This window comes from Eretmochelys imbricata, chromosome 2 (genome assembly GCF_965152235.1).
Source record: "Eretmochelys imbricata isolate rEreImb1 chromosome 2, rEreImb1.hap1, whole genome shotgun sequence".
In the NCBI taxonomy this organism is placed as follows: Eukaryota; Metazoa; Chordata; order Testudines; family Cheloniidae; genus Eretmochelys; species Eretmochelys imbricata.
This window is the reverse complement of record NC_135573.1, coordinates 207331493-207345211: the sequence shown is the minus strand read 5'-3', so window position 1 is coordinate 207345211 and position 13719 is coordinate 207331493. Positions and strand designations below refer to the sequence as shown.

The 13719-nt window shown below is 40.0% G+C and overlaps 1 protein-coding gene across 3 annotated transcripts in view; it reads left to right on the top strand.

Moving 5' to 3' along the window:
• SNX10 (sorting nexin 10) overlaps window positions 1-13133 on the top strand; it is a 63694-nt gene extending 50561 nt beyond the window's left edge. For all 3 annotated transcript variants that reach the window (XM_077811348.1, XM_077811349.1, XM_077811347.1), the window contains 2 exons: window positions 9736-9951; window positions 10377-13133. In XM_077811348.1, coding sequence (XP_077667474.1) covers window positions 9736-9951; window positions 10377-10458 — 298 coding nt within the window. In that variant the 3' untranslated portion in view covers window positions 10459-13133. The remainder of the gene's footprint in view (window positions 1-9735; window positions 9952-10376) is intronic.
• The last annotated feature ends 586 nt before the right edge of the window (window positions 13134-13719 follow it).

Below are 13719 nucleotides of genomic sequence, written 5' to 3'. Positions count from 1 at the left end.
CTCTGGCTGTTTAATAATACCTAGCTCTTATACAACACTTTTCATCTGTAGATCTCAAGCACTTTACAAAGCAGGTTAGTATCATTATCTGTGTTTTGCAGATGGGGAAACTGAGGCACAGAGACCTGTTCAAAATCATCCAGCAGCTAGCTGCAGAGCTGGGACCCAGGTCCCCTGAGTCCAAGCCTAGCATTCTAGCCACTAGATCAGGGTGGGCAAACTTTTTGGCCCGAGGGCCATATCGGGGAATAGAAATTGTATGGCAGGCCATGAATGCTCACAAAATTGGGGTTGCGGTGCGGGAGGGGGTGAGGGCTCTGGTTGGGGGTGCAGGCTCTGGTGTGGGGCGGGGGTGAGGAGTTTGGGGTGTAGCAGGGTGCTCTGGGCTGGGACCGAGGGGTTCGGAGGACATGAGGGAGATCAGGGCTGGGGCAGGGGTGTGGGAAGGGGTGCAGGTTCCAGCTGGAGGGTGTGCGTTCTGGGGTGGGGCTGGGGATGAGAGGTTTGGGGTTCAGGAGGGTGCTCCAGGCTGGAATTGAGGGGTTTGGAGAGCAGGACGGGGATCAGGGCTGGGGCAGAGAGTTGGGGCATGGGGAGAGGCTCAGGAGTACAGGCTCCAAGCGGCGCTTACCTCACCTAAAGTGACTCCCGGAAGCAGTGGCATCTCTCTTCTCCGGCTCCTATGCAGAGGGGTGGCCATGTGGTTCTGCAAGCTGCCCATCTGCAGGCATGCCGGAGGGGTTATTGGAGCACGTAGGAGCCGGAGCGGGGCCATGCTGCGCCTTCCAGTACCTGCGTGGTGCGGCCCATGACCCAGCGCCCCGGCTGGAGCGCCGGAGAAGCCCCTGACCCAGTGCCCTGGCTGGAGCGGGGCTGAGCTGCATAGTGTGGCCCTGACCCTGCACCATGGCCAGAGCGCTGGAGCAGGGCCGAGCTGCGTGATCTGGCTCCTGACCCAGCACCCCGGCTGGAGCGAGGCCAAGCCATGTGGTGCAGCCCTGACCCTGTTCCCCAGTGGGAGCTCACGGGCCAGCTTAAAACGGCTCACGGACCCATGGTTTGCCCACCTCTGCACTAGACCAACCATGTTTGTACCATCTTGTGGCTTTTTCTACCATTTGTAAAATGTCCTACCATTGCTGTCACTGGTGCAGCTCCACTTGTGGCTGCAGTGGTAGGAGCACTAGTAAGTCAGGCTGCTACCAGCCACCAGCTTTGTATCCATTGTTTTGTTTAGAGCTACTCTGAGCATGGGTAGATGACATGAGAGTTACAATGCTAGTCTCCGTAGAACTTACCAGTGTGGACCTCTACTAGTAGTAGCAAAGGCAGGAATTTTTAAGCAAGTTACTATGCTTTTTGGTGCATGCTCTTCCTGGCCAGTGTCACGTAGCTTTAAGTGGAGTCCTTTGCTCCTAGTTTGGGAAGAGCAAGGGAAGATCTGTGTTAGCAGTGTGCTTATTAACTGGCAAGAGGGTGTGTGTCTACAGTGACCCCATTAGTCATTTCAGGAACAGTCTTGTCTGTTCCTGCATAGAGTCATATCTAATCTTTGTTGGCCAGGACTTTAGTCATGACACTGCTTGAGGGTACATGACACTAATACAGAGAGTGGAGGAGGATTTAGGGATTGCCCCTCAACCTCACTGATTAAAAACAACTCAAGAGTTGGGAATACTGATGGTTTGGACAAAGCCTGTGGTTGTTCAGGTATCCATGTGTGAGCTCTCAGCTTTCTCTGTGCCATGATGTGGATAATTGTTATTTTTTAAAAATACTCTAATTTTAAAATGAAACTTGCAGGAATGGTGATCAGCCCAAACTGCTCCAAAGTGACTTTTATTACAGGACACACAGTATTTCCATCCAGTGGCTATGTTTCCAGAAATGACATTAAAACAGAAATGTACTTTCTTTCAGCTTTTTGGATACTTGTAGTTAAACTGAGTACTGGGATAGGAGAATGTTGAGCATTTCAAGCATATTGCTCCATGAACATTAAAATGATTAGTGTTCGGTGCATCAAAGTTTTTAAACTGGGTTTTTCCTCTTATAGTAATGATTTAAATGTTTGTGCTTCAGTGCTGCATGAAAGGTGGCATCGTTCTCCCAGACATTCTCAGCCACAGGGGAAAACTAGACTTGAAAGGAGTTTTTAAAAATATGGTTGTGTTAGGATAAATTGGCTTGGCATTGACATCCTGTGGCGCTGCCCTCTGCTGGATGGAATGTCAGACGTCCCAGTTTGCAGAAAAGTTCTCTCCATTAGCTGAACTAGAATGCTGCTCCGGACGCCTCTATTTTGGAGATTGTGAGTTTTTTCTTTTTTGGAACATAATGTCATGAATTCTTTCCCTGAAGTTGTATTTATGTGACTCGTTGACAAGCATGAGATCTGCATAATTCCAGCACTGGATCACTGCAGATTTTTTTTTGTATGACACATGCTCCAACAATTTAAAATAGTGGCACTGACATATGGTTAGTCTGCGGCCTTTCAGATTCCTCTGTCTTGATTTTATGTACATTTATGGACTTTTTTTTTTTTTTTTTTTTTTTGACATTGCTTAGTACTTTAGGTCTAAATTCTGCCCCACAGTGCCTATAGCACAGAGCCCTCAGCAGCTCCCTAGGGCCGCCAGGCTGCGCATCTGTAAACACCCACTTCCTTTGGGAGACGGAACATCCTTTGAGACAGCAAGGTAGCACTTATACAGATGCTCTGCGCTTTTATACACCCCCACACAGCAGTTTGGTGCTTCCAGTGTTCTAGGGGGAGCAATAGGGGAAATCAGTCATGGAGAAACTGAATGGGACCCTACAGGCCAAAACAGCAAAAGTGAGCTATTAGCCAGGGCAAGGAGACAGGTGCCTGTCAGGCAGAATGACACAAAGCGCGCCTCCCCCCCCGGGCCTGGCAATTTCTTCTGGGAGCGAGCAGAACAGGGATCACAAGCCACACGTGCTAACCAGCTTGAGGAAGATGGGGCCATGGTAAAATTTTCAAAAACCCTCCTTGAATCTTAGGCTTCTAAGTCTCTTCTGAAAATGTGACCTATGCTCCTAAATCACTTATTTGCTTTTGAAAATGTAATGCACCATCCCTAGCTCTTTTCTTTTTTTTTCCTCTCCTCCATCCACCTCTCTGTGTGGGAAGGTTACTGCAGCAGCTCCCAGGGCACCCACGGAAGACAGAGGGGCGAGAATTTATGGAGGGCTGGTGGGGAGAGGAGGCTCATTTGCATGAGGTTCCTACCCTGCACCGTTGAAGCACTCTGTACTACCCAGCTGGAGAGTGGATGTGGATCTTTGTTGTTCCCCACCTCCACACACCATCCTCTGGATTAGTTAACTCTGAACAGCTAGTTACTTAGACATACAGGGTTTCTGCAGCTCTTCCTGATGCATAAATCAGGGCCAGGATTTGACCCTCAGTTTGAAACAGAAGTAAAGCATTATAATTCATGTTGGAAGATGAGGTTGGATGAATCTGGCTTTATCATATATTTCCAGCACTGATCCCATTTGTTTTATAGGGGATTATCATTTTGATTGACAAAAGAACTGTATAACTCAGTCCTTGTTACTGTCAAGTTCAGTGTTTGAGAACTCTGCCTCCATTAGCTAGACGTCAGATTGCTAATTTTCAGTCATCAATTGCTTTTTGGGAATGAGGAAAACTACACATTTCCCATTGGAAATATTCCTGAAGACATTGTGATGCTGATGAATTCTCCTTTAAATTCAAACAAGAAAGCTTATTACTGAATTGAAAAAAAATCAAAAATTATCTTTACTAATACTAAGTTTTGTTAGACCCTCTTCCTTTTCACACATTTGTTCTGCACAAAACTTAATTTTGGGGCCTAAAATTACCTAAAATGATTATTTGCATTCCTGTTTATAATAACTCCAATATGTATTTACCAAAAGCAATTTATTGTATTTAAGTTGCATTCCATTATTTTGCTTTAATTGAATGAAACTGGAGTTATTTGCTCATACCAATGTGTGGTTTAGAAAAAAAGGTAAATATCCATTAGTAATCTCTTGAGAGTGGCTGTTCCTGGAAATTACAACTGGGAAACATGCTTTAATATTACATCTCCTGACAAGAGATTAATATGGAAATAGATTTAAATAATGTTTTTAAAAGTCCACTTCTGATTCGCCAAACCAGTTCCTAATCCTGCCTCCCTACCTTCCATGCGTAAATATTATGTGTGTAGTCCCAATGGGCCTGGTTCACTTTTGCCCTGTACCTTGTGTAGTCATATCCACTTTGCAGTGATGCAAATTAAACACTAATATTCTGATCTGGTTGTACTTTACTCTCACTTTGCACTGTATAAATGACTACACAAGGTACAGAAAAATAGTGAACCAGGTCCATTGACTACCTGTAAGGTTTACTCAGGCTAATAAGGGATGCAGAATTGGGCCCCATCTTTCTATTAGCATTATTCTTAATAGAATGCTCCAAATATTTCAAATTTGATGAGTTGTGCTGAAATGAGTAACACTTAGTATGGGATCCAGCAGCCCCTCGTAGCTGCTCTATTTAGTTAAATTCTCTTTCATATTCCCAACTAGCACCTGCTGCCTTTCACACTGGCCTATTTTCAGTACTGTTTCCTCTTTTATAAAAAGTATGAAGAAATATAGGACATTTTGCAAATGAGGAAATAGAGCTTTTTTGACTGTGGCCTGTATTTCCCCATTCTCTGTGTTTGAATATGTGTGTGTGTTCAATAGAGGGCACCAGAACACAGGCTGTGATCAGTTGTTTCTGGTAAGTTTTATTTTTCCCCCTCTCGTGATCTGATGTAAGTGGGCAGAGTAAATTTGCTGAAAACGAAATCAGAGTGTTAACCTTCCACACACATTCAAGTGGGCATCTGTCATTGTATTAGGTTACAGTAGATACAGGAAATCTTTAGTTAGGATTAAGTTGTACTGTTCAGCCATATGCTGTTCTCCTCCAGCAAAACAATGTATAATATACCTAATAAAATCACATTGAAGAAAACCAGATTTTGGCCTTTGTCCAAATAAGACACACCACATGTTTTGCCTTTTGTAAATGTTCTCTCTTCAGCTTGGGCGAGGGAACAGTCCCCATGTAGCATACAGCATCTCCTCAAAAGCTATGTGCTTTCTTTTGTGTATCAATTGGAATTTTATTAGAGGTCTGCTCGGGTCTAATTTTAAAGGCCATCTAGACCACAGCTGACCTGAATCCACTCCGAATCTGAGAGTCTCAAGTCATTTTCATAATTGACCTGACCCTTATAGTCAGGCCATGTCAGGTTGCAAGGTCAGGGATGGAGTGGCAGGAACCAGAGCTAGCATAGCAGCATGTCCAGGATGCTGCAAAGAGACCCAGGTGTTTCTGCCATTCAGAAACCTGGCCCACACCCCTTCTCTCCCCTGCAGCTGCGCCAAGAAGCCCAGGGTTGCCCATATCTCAGTGGAGCCTCAGTCCCCCAAACTCCCAGCCAGGGCAGCCACACGGTAGGACAGACCCATTGCCAGGCACAGGGCAGCTCCCCTTCTCTCCTCCACTGCCACCTCCTGCCTGGCCCTATTGCAGGGTGGGTGGGGGCATGGGCCCAGGGGTGATGCAGGGAGGGTACCCATCTGCAGATCCCAATGAAAGCCTCCTGCTGTGCAGGAGGGGTGAGGTGCAGGGCAGGCAGTGCCTGGTGTGGGGTCCCAGCCAGCCTGTTGTTTCTCTCTGTTCACACCTGAACCGCACCCATGTGTGTCTTAAGGCAGCTGATGTGAAGACAGCACCACCTCTCCTGGTGGCAGCACCTCCACCAGTCACGGACCCATGTAGACAAAGGACTGTTTACCACCACCCTACCAAGCCATCCCTACGGCTGCCTGTGACCCTGCGCCTGCCCCAGTCTGCTCTGGCCTAATTTTAAAGCCTCACCCGAACCCAATCTGAGCATGTCAACTCATTTTCGTCTTCAAACTGACCTGAACCCAACACCTATAGTTAGGTCCCATTGGGTTTCGGTCGGGTTGCAAGACTCCGTATTTTATGCCCTCTTTCTGTAAAGGTCGAGATGATATAAATTTTTACCAAGACTGCTTACAAACCAAGATCCTTGTGACAACAAATAAAAAAGATTTTATTATCTCTAATTCAAACATAGGGCCTGGTTCCACAAACCCTTACTCATGTAAGGGAGTTCTTATGTGAGAGTAATGACTACTCACATGGGGAAAGGTTTGCAGGATTAGGACATTAATTTCTATCCTAGGTAGGCATAGGAAAAGTTTGACTTTCCTTTAAATCTGCCTACTCATTTTTTTTCGGGTGATACTAGAATCATAAGTGTGAGCTGTGATTTTTTTTTTTTTTTTTAAATAGACTAACTGTGTGGGCCAGATTTTGATCTCATTACCGTAGATTTACACCAGAGCTGCCGAGGTCAGAATCTGTTCCTGTATTCATTGAATATTGTGATAATTGCTGAATGGCTAAAAATTGCACACATGGTTAGTCAGTGCTGCCGCATCCTAATTGTATGTTACCTCCCCCTGCCTCCTCCACTTCTTCCTGCCTAGTTGTTTGTCTCATCTTCATGTCATGTCTTGTCGTTTAGACTGGACGCTCTTTGGGGCAGGGACTGTCATTTTTTATGTGCTTGTACAGCACCTAGCACAATGGGGTTCCAACCTAGTTGGGGCCCCTGAGGGCTACTGTAATAATATTCACCAATACTAACAACAACAGGTGACGAAGCTTGCATGTCCTTGTTTGGAGGTATGAATATTTTGAACATAAAAACAAAAAGTTAGAACTTGGATAGTGCAGACACTTTATTTTTCATTTTGATTGCTTTTTAATTACATCCTTCAAGCAATATAAATGGCTGGTGCAGAAGGAAAAAAAGCAGAAGTTGTCATTTCTCAATTAAAGAGTAGACCAGGCATTCCAAGGGCATACCTAGGTGAAGAGTGCGTATATGACTGCTCACATGTTGGCTTACAGTGGTTGGTAAAGAACTCTAAATGTTTTCCCTTACAGATGTGGTGTGTGTGATTGGTTCAATGAACATCTTTCTCTAATTCTTCCTCTCTGTGTGTCTTCACTCATTTAACCTCCAGATGGCACTATTAAGCAGAAGAGAAAATAACTGTGAAATAATGAGTCCAATGTACAGTAAAATTGGAAATTGAATTATAGCTGCTGAAAAAGGACAGTAGCCTTGAGGTTCTGATCAACCTGTACCCTTATCAGTTTTGTTTGCTGTTGCCATGTGTTAGGTTACCAGCAAGTTAATAATAGTGCTTCAGCAGTTCAAGGCTTAGTAGAATTGCTGTGGACATGAAATAAAGCTAAAATGAATTTGTGTCCAATATCATTGACATTAGTGCTCATTACTTCTGTGGTGTAAAGCCTCAAACAATCTAAAATCAATTTTAAAGATTATCCATTATTTTATAAAGAAAAGAAAATACATTTCAAGCAGCAACAAAGCTGCAAGTATAGCGTAATCTCATGAACAGTTAGTTACTTGCGCTTTAGCCTGGGTGGCAGGAAGCTACTAAAGGTACAATACAGGAAAATCTTTAGGGAGACTAAAGCTTATGCACGTTGAATTTAATGGGCTGGATTTTTAGTATATTACTCTGAATTAGAAATGCAGACATTAGTATTGCAAAAATGTGAATCTCCTCACTGTTATCTGTTTTTAAACCTGGAACATAAATCCCAGTAAGATTTACTTTAAGGAAACAAAAGGAATGAGTTTACGCCTCCAGTGCTTACGCTATGAATCTGTATTAATTGTGTGGTATGGTTGGGGTTTTTTTTTCCTTTTTGTTTCATGATGTTTGTGTCATTTCTTGTTTGGGATTTCACGTTGACCAGGAGTGGCCAATGAATGATGGCTTTTCAAACTGTATTCATGAAGTTGTTGCTGTCGAGGAGGGAGGTGTGTGGGTTTGTAGGTTCTGTGGCTTGATTCATTTTTGTACACTATTAGGTGGTTTCTTTTGGGTTACTGAGAAGATATTTTTAAATGTACTGTGCATTAATACTTTGTAGGCATGGATTTTAAGAAAGACTATATTTGCAATGTCTATTTTTAAGAAAATTATCAGAATAAAAGCTGAGTTTTATCAATGTTTAAAAATGTCCTTATCTTGGACAGTAGCCAAAAGTGATCTCTGTTGCAGCCCCACTCTCTCAGATATATATAATTTCACATGGAATGTGATAGATCATTATGGGCCACTGCAAATACTTTTCATTACTGCAAACTTATCAATTTCAAGTGTGTGTGCAAACACACACAATACCCCAAAAATTAAAGTTTAATATTATAGGTCTATTTTCATTTTGCTTTCCTTTAACAGAAAGACAGAAATCCTTAAGTATATTACCATAATTAAAAATTATTAGTATATTGGTCACAATAGAGAACAATTTTCAGAGTTCATTTATATTTAAAATATTACAGTCCAAACACATGGTTAAAATTGGAAGAACCAGTCTGTTATACCCTTCATGTTAATTAGGGTATTTATAATACAGTTGATTTTTATTTATTTTTGCTTTCACCAGTTCTTATGTTATTGTCTTGTATCCGATTATATTCAGTAATGTTGCCAAATAAATGGAAAAGATATTGATAACTAAAAACTAACTTAAATATTTGTAAGTAGGCGAACATTAATTCTGAACGGTTCTGGCTTGCTTAAATATACTGCAGTAAATTTGCACGCAATGTTAGTTGTTAGTGTCATAGGCCTTATATTGCAAATGCTGAGTATTCCCATTGAGCTCAAAAAGACTACTCCCATGAGTAAAGTTATGCATGCACATCAGCATTTTGTAGATATAGACCCTTATTGTCGTCTGCTGATCATGTTAGAATAGATCTATTGTGTAATTCGTTCCTTATACAAATATTGCAGGAGCGTTGCATTTTCAGAGTAGCAATGCTAATACTCAGATTTCAGTCCTTGTAGAGAAACTCTTAATTTTCCAGTTTTTTTGAATGCATTGTACTTGGATTACACAGTTCACATGATTAAACAGGTTATGCTAAATGCATTTGAAGGCTTATTTTCACAAACATAAACTGCAGTTGAAGACAGACTTTTTCAAAAAACAGCTAAAATGAAGAGTATTGTCAGAACTTACTGAAAACATTTTATAAGCAGATTTAAATCAATGTACATCAATGGCATTTTTACTATTCCTTAAATATATATAAATTTGTAAAAGTGTAAATATGTACTTCTAGTTTTTGTTGGTGCACATGCATTCTATTTCACAAGTATGTCGAAGTCCTGACTTTTCATGCTTCTAAACTCCTTTACCTTCTTCCACTCCCCCAAGAGAAATCAGGCAATTGAAATTTTAAAGTAGTTTAGTATTTTTAAATATAGACAATTCTTGAATGTAGACCAAATTTCCATAAGTGCATGTGCCTTTGCCCCCCCTTACAATCATTAATTGATCCACATGGTAATAACAGATGGTTAAATGGAAGAAACGCCCTTGAAGTTATTCTTAAAACAGATGTTCTTAACTATTAACTTCATGTTTTTACTCGCCTAAAATTCCAGATAATGTAATAAAAAGGTAACACATGCCTAATCATTTTATTATGTGCAGTGCATTCTGAAGCTAATTTGGGATTCATTTAAAAGCAGGACACCTTTGAGAAATTGTTCTAGTCATTGTGTGTTTTTCTTTTTTTAAAGGATCCTACAAAATGCATTATTGCTTTCGGACAGTAGACTTCACCTCTTCTTACAGACTCAGCTAAGTCCAGAAGATATTGAGGCTTGTGTATCTGGACAGACAAAATATTCCGTTGCTGATGCGATTCATAAGTTTGCCTCTTTGAAACGACGTTTTCCTATTGAAGAGGAAGAGAGAAAAAGAGGAAAAAATGATGCAGATTCTGATTCAGAGAGGTTATTTTCTTCCTTACATTCCGATATACATACATATATACATACACAGACTTCACTTTTTGTTGATGTAATACTAAGATAATGAAAAAATTAATTGACTGAGATTTTATTGAGCTGTGACAGCTCATCATAGAAGTCTTCACACACACCTCCACACTGAATTAATGAATGCAGTAGAAATTCAATTATCTGCATTCTGATTATGTGAATTTCATTTAGTCAGACTTGAATTATTCGCGTTTAAATTATCTTGCTAAAAAAAATATCCAACTGCACTCCAAATGGCTAATTAAAAGTCCAAATTTCCTGTCTCTCTTTGTGACTGGAGATAATTAAAGTTCTCCTCTGTTACTCAGGCTTCGAGTGTGTTGTGAAAACCAATTTCCTTTCTTTATTTTTTATTTTTTTTGTCCCCTTCTCTGTAGTTCATCCTCCGGGCTTGGACACACCAGTGATGACAGCATTTCACATAGATGTAAAGCAAGCACAGTCCCCGAAGAATCCTGAAAAATCATTTGTATATTGCCATCTTAAGACCAGCAAAATAATGTGTTCTCTCTCAATTTTCAAACAGCTTTGAAACTGTTTCTTTGTTTGTTGCTTTTATTAAATTGCACTGATTTATATTTACATGTCGCCTACTGTATTTAGGTTTATGCAGCCATTAAAATCTTGACAAATATTGGGCTATTGTTGCTTTATTGCCAAGTATGGCTGATAAAATATTTCCCTGGGTGACGCTGTATTTTAGATCTTAAAAAAGTAAAGGTATTTTACATTAGTTTAAAAGTTGTGTATTAAATTAAAATATACTCAAAGCAACTTTGTGTACTTTATACCAGAGAAGTTTCATTCTAAACAGTTGTGTAACATTGGTAATGAAGTTATATAGACCACAGTATTAACTTTTTAAAACAGCATGGTGACTTAAGGAAAACAGAATCTGTACTATATTTGTTGCTGACCATTGAAGATATAGACTTTCTCCAATATTTATGGAAAACTTGCTCTTATCATGCACAAGAGCCAGAGGCCAACATTTTCAAACATAGATGCCTAAAGTTAGGCACATAAATGTGAAATGATTTCCAGGGGTGCTGAAAACCTTCAGCTCTCATGGAAGGTAGCAGGAGTTATGATTGCTCCCTCCCTGTGAAAATCTGGCCCCACTGAAGTCAATGGGGCATTTTGCACTGACTTCAACGGAGCCAACATTTCACTCTCGGTATCAAACTGAGGGACCTATGTCTGAAAATGTTAGCTAAGTTGTTCTAGATTAACATTTTAAAGGAAGTGAAACTGTCTTTCCAAAACAGGGCTGCCCGGCCAGGGGAGGGCGGCAAGTGGGGCAATTTGCCCTGGGCCCCAGAGGGGCCCCCACGAGAGTTTTCAGCAGCACTTTGGCGGCGGGTCCTTCAGTGCCGCCGAACACACGCGGAGTGAAGGACCCGCTGCCACAGACCTGCCGCTGCTTCTTCCGCTCTGGGTCTTCGGCGGCAATGGTCCTGCCGCTCCATGTCTTTTGGCAAAGTGCCCCGAAGACCCCAGGCCCCCTGAATCCTCTGGATGGCCCTGTTCCAAAAGGCTGATAGTCACATAGCTATAACACATTGTTCAAATATAGAACGCTAAGCTGTTGGGTACAAACTGAAATAACTGGAGTTTTTTATTTCACTTTTACTGTAGTCAACACATTGAAATATTGACTTTTTCACAAATGGCAGGCCTGGACACAACTTTTTAACCACAAACATTTGTTATAATCTACTTTGCTCTTTATAGCAGCAACTATGAGTTGGCTTGTCTCAGAGCCTGTCAATACAAGGAAAAAACCATTGAAAAGATGCAAGAATAGAATGGTCTCCTGTGTGTCACCCACTAAATTTGTTAGTCTCTAAGGTGCCGCAAGTAGTCCTGTTCTTTTTGCGGATACAGGCTAACACGGCTGTTACTCTGAAACCCATTAAAAGAACTGCTAAAAAAAAATTAAAGATGTTTCAATGTTTGTTTATATTTGATGTTTAACTGTTATTAAAAACAACGCAGTGGGTCTGATCCTATTCCCATTGAAATAATGGCAAAACTCCCCTGGATTTCAGTGCTGCAAGTTCAGGTCCAGTATGGATTTTGTCTCTGACAAAGATGCGGTAGTTAGTATCTTTTAACCTGTGAATTACAGAAACAATATATAATTAATTGGCCAGCTAATAAAAGTTAGTGTGGATGTGTTTTTAAATCATCCAGCTTGGAATCTGTATAGTTTTAGAAAGGTGTATCTTAAGATCTTGAGGATAACATCTCATCTCTTAGGTAGTTACTCTGACCCAGTTTTCTCTTCATGGTAGCACTTTCATAAGATAAATATCTGTTTCTTTTGCTCAGTTTTGTTGAATTGCACAAATATATCTAGTTGCCATCTCTGCTTGTGTGTAGAAGAGTCAACAAAATATTTTCATATCACAGCACTAGCATTAATTAAAGCAACAAGTTATCATGGCAAGATAGCTGCTATTGCAAAGTGCAGACTTTTTTTGGAATATGTTGCCTCATTGATAGACTTATTATTTAGCAAAGATGCCCAAAACATCAGTGAAAAAATTTTGAAATGAACAAAAACTGAGAACTGGAATAATTTTTAGAGAAGGAAATTAATTATCACTTTGTTTACCATACTATTGGGGGTTGGGTTTTTTTTTTTTTTTTTTAATGTTGAGCTAGATCATTGAATGCACTTTACGCTTTGTGGCCTGCTAACACACATCCTGACTGTTTGAAAGTAAAACAAATGTAAGAGTTGAATCTTTGTGACTACTTTCTATAATTCAGGGATCTTGTCTTTTGTGTATTAAAGAGATTTTGCAAAGCAGCCTGTTTCAGTGATAAATACTTGGGATTCATAATAATTGTATTGTTATTAACTTTATCACACTCTTCGCAAGTTATATCTGTGCTCTAAAATCTATTGCATTACCTTCTTCCTATCCTGCATGGAAATTAATTTAAAATGTTACTCTTTTGAGTTCTCTGTATACCTATTATTAGTGGAAACGTTCATGTTAAATGATAATGAAGAATATTCTGTTCTAGGATTTGTTATGTAGCAAGAAAAAATTGTAAACATTGTAAATGTTTTAGGATATGTTTATTTTGTGAAATTTAAATATAAAACTTCTTAAAATTTTTGATTAGTGTGTGTTGTGATTTTAGCACTACATCAAATATTGTTTTTCTACAAGAAACATCTTTTTGAGGTTTTGATTCTTGGTTTTTGTTGTTTTTGACTATAAGTGACATTTCTGTCTAGTTTTTCAGTCAGGGTTTTTAATGTGCCACTCCTGCATCCAAAACCTTACATCACTTTAATTGTTCCTCTTTTGCTGCTTTGCTACACTTACACTTTTATAAGAAAGTTTAGTAGAAACAGAACTTTAAGTAATTAAATGACAAAAATAAATTGCTCTGTTTTAACTTGTAAATGAGATTTATTTTATTTTTAAAATCCATTTCCTAATTTATTTTTGTCATGACTTTTAGTAACTCTCCACAGTTTTCTGTTTCTCACATATTTTTGTGTTTGCTATGTTGTTAAACAAACATAAATAGCTCCAGTCATTTACATTTTTGAATTGTAATGCATATTTAACTTAAGGATATTCTAAATTAGCATTCCAACAACCTGTTACTCATAATGCAACTGAAACATTTCTATAAACAAGGTAACAAAAATCCTCTTTTAAAAGAAAACAATTCATTCAATAACAGACAGCT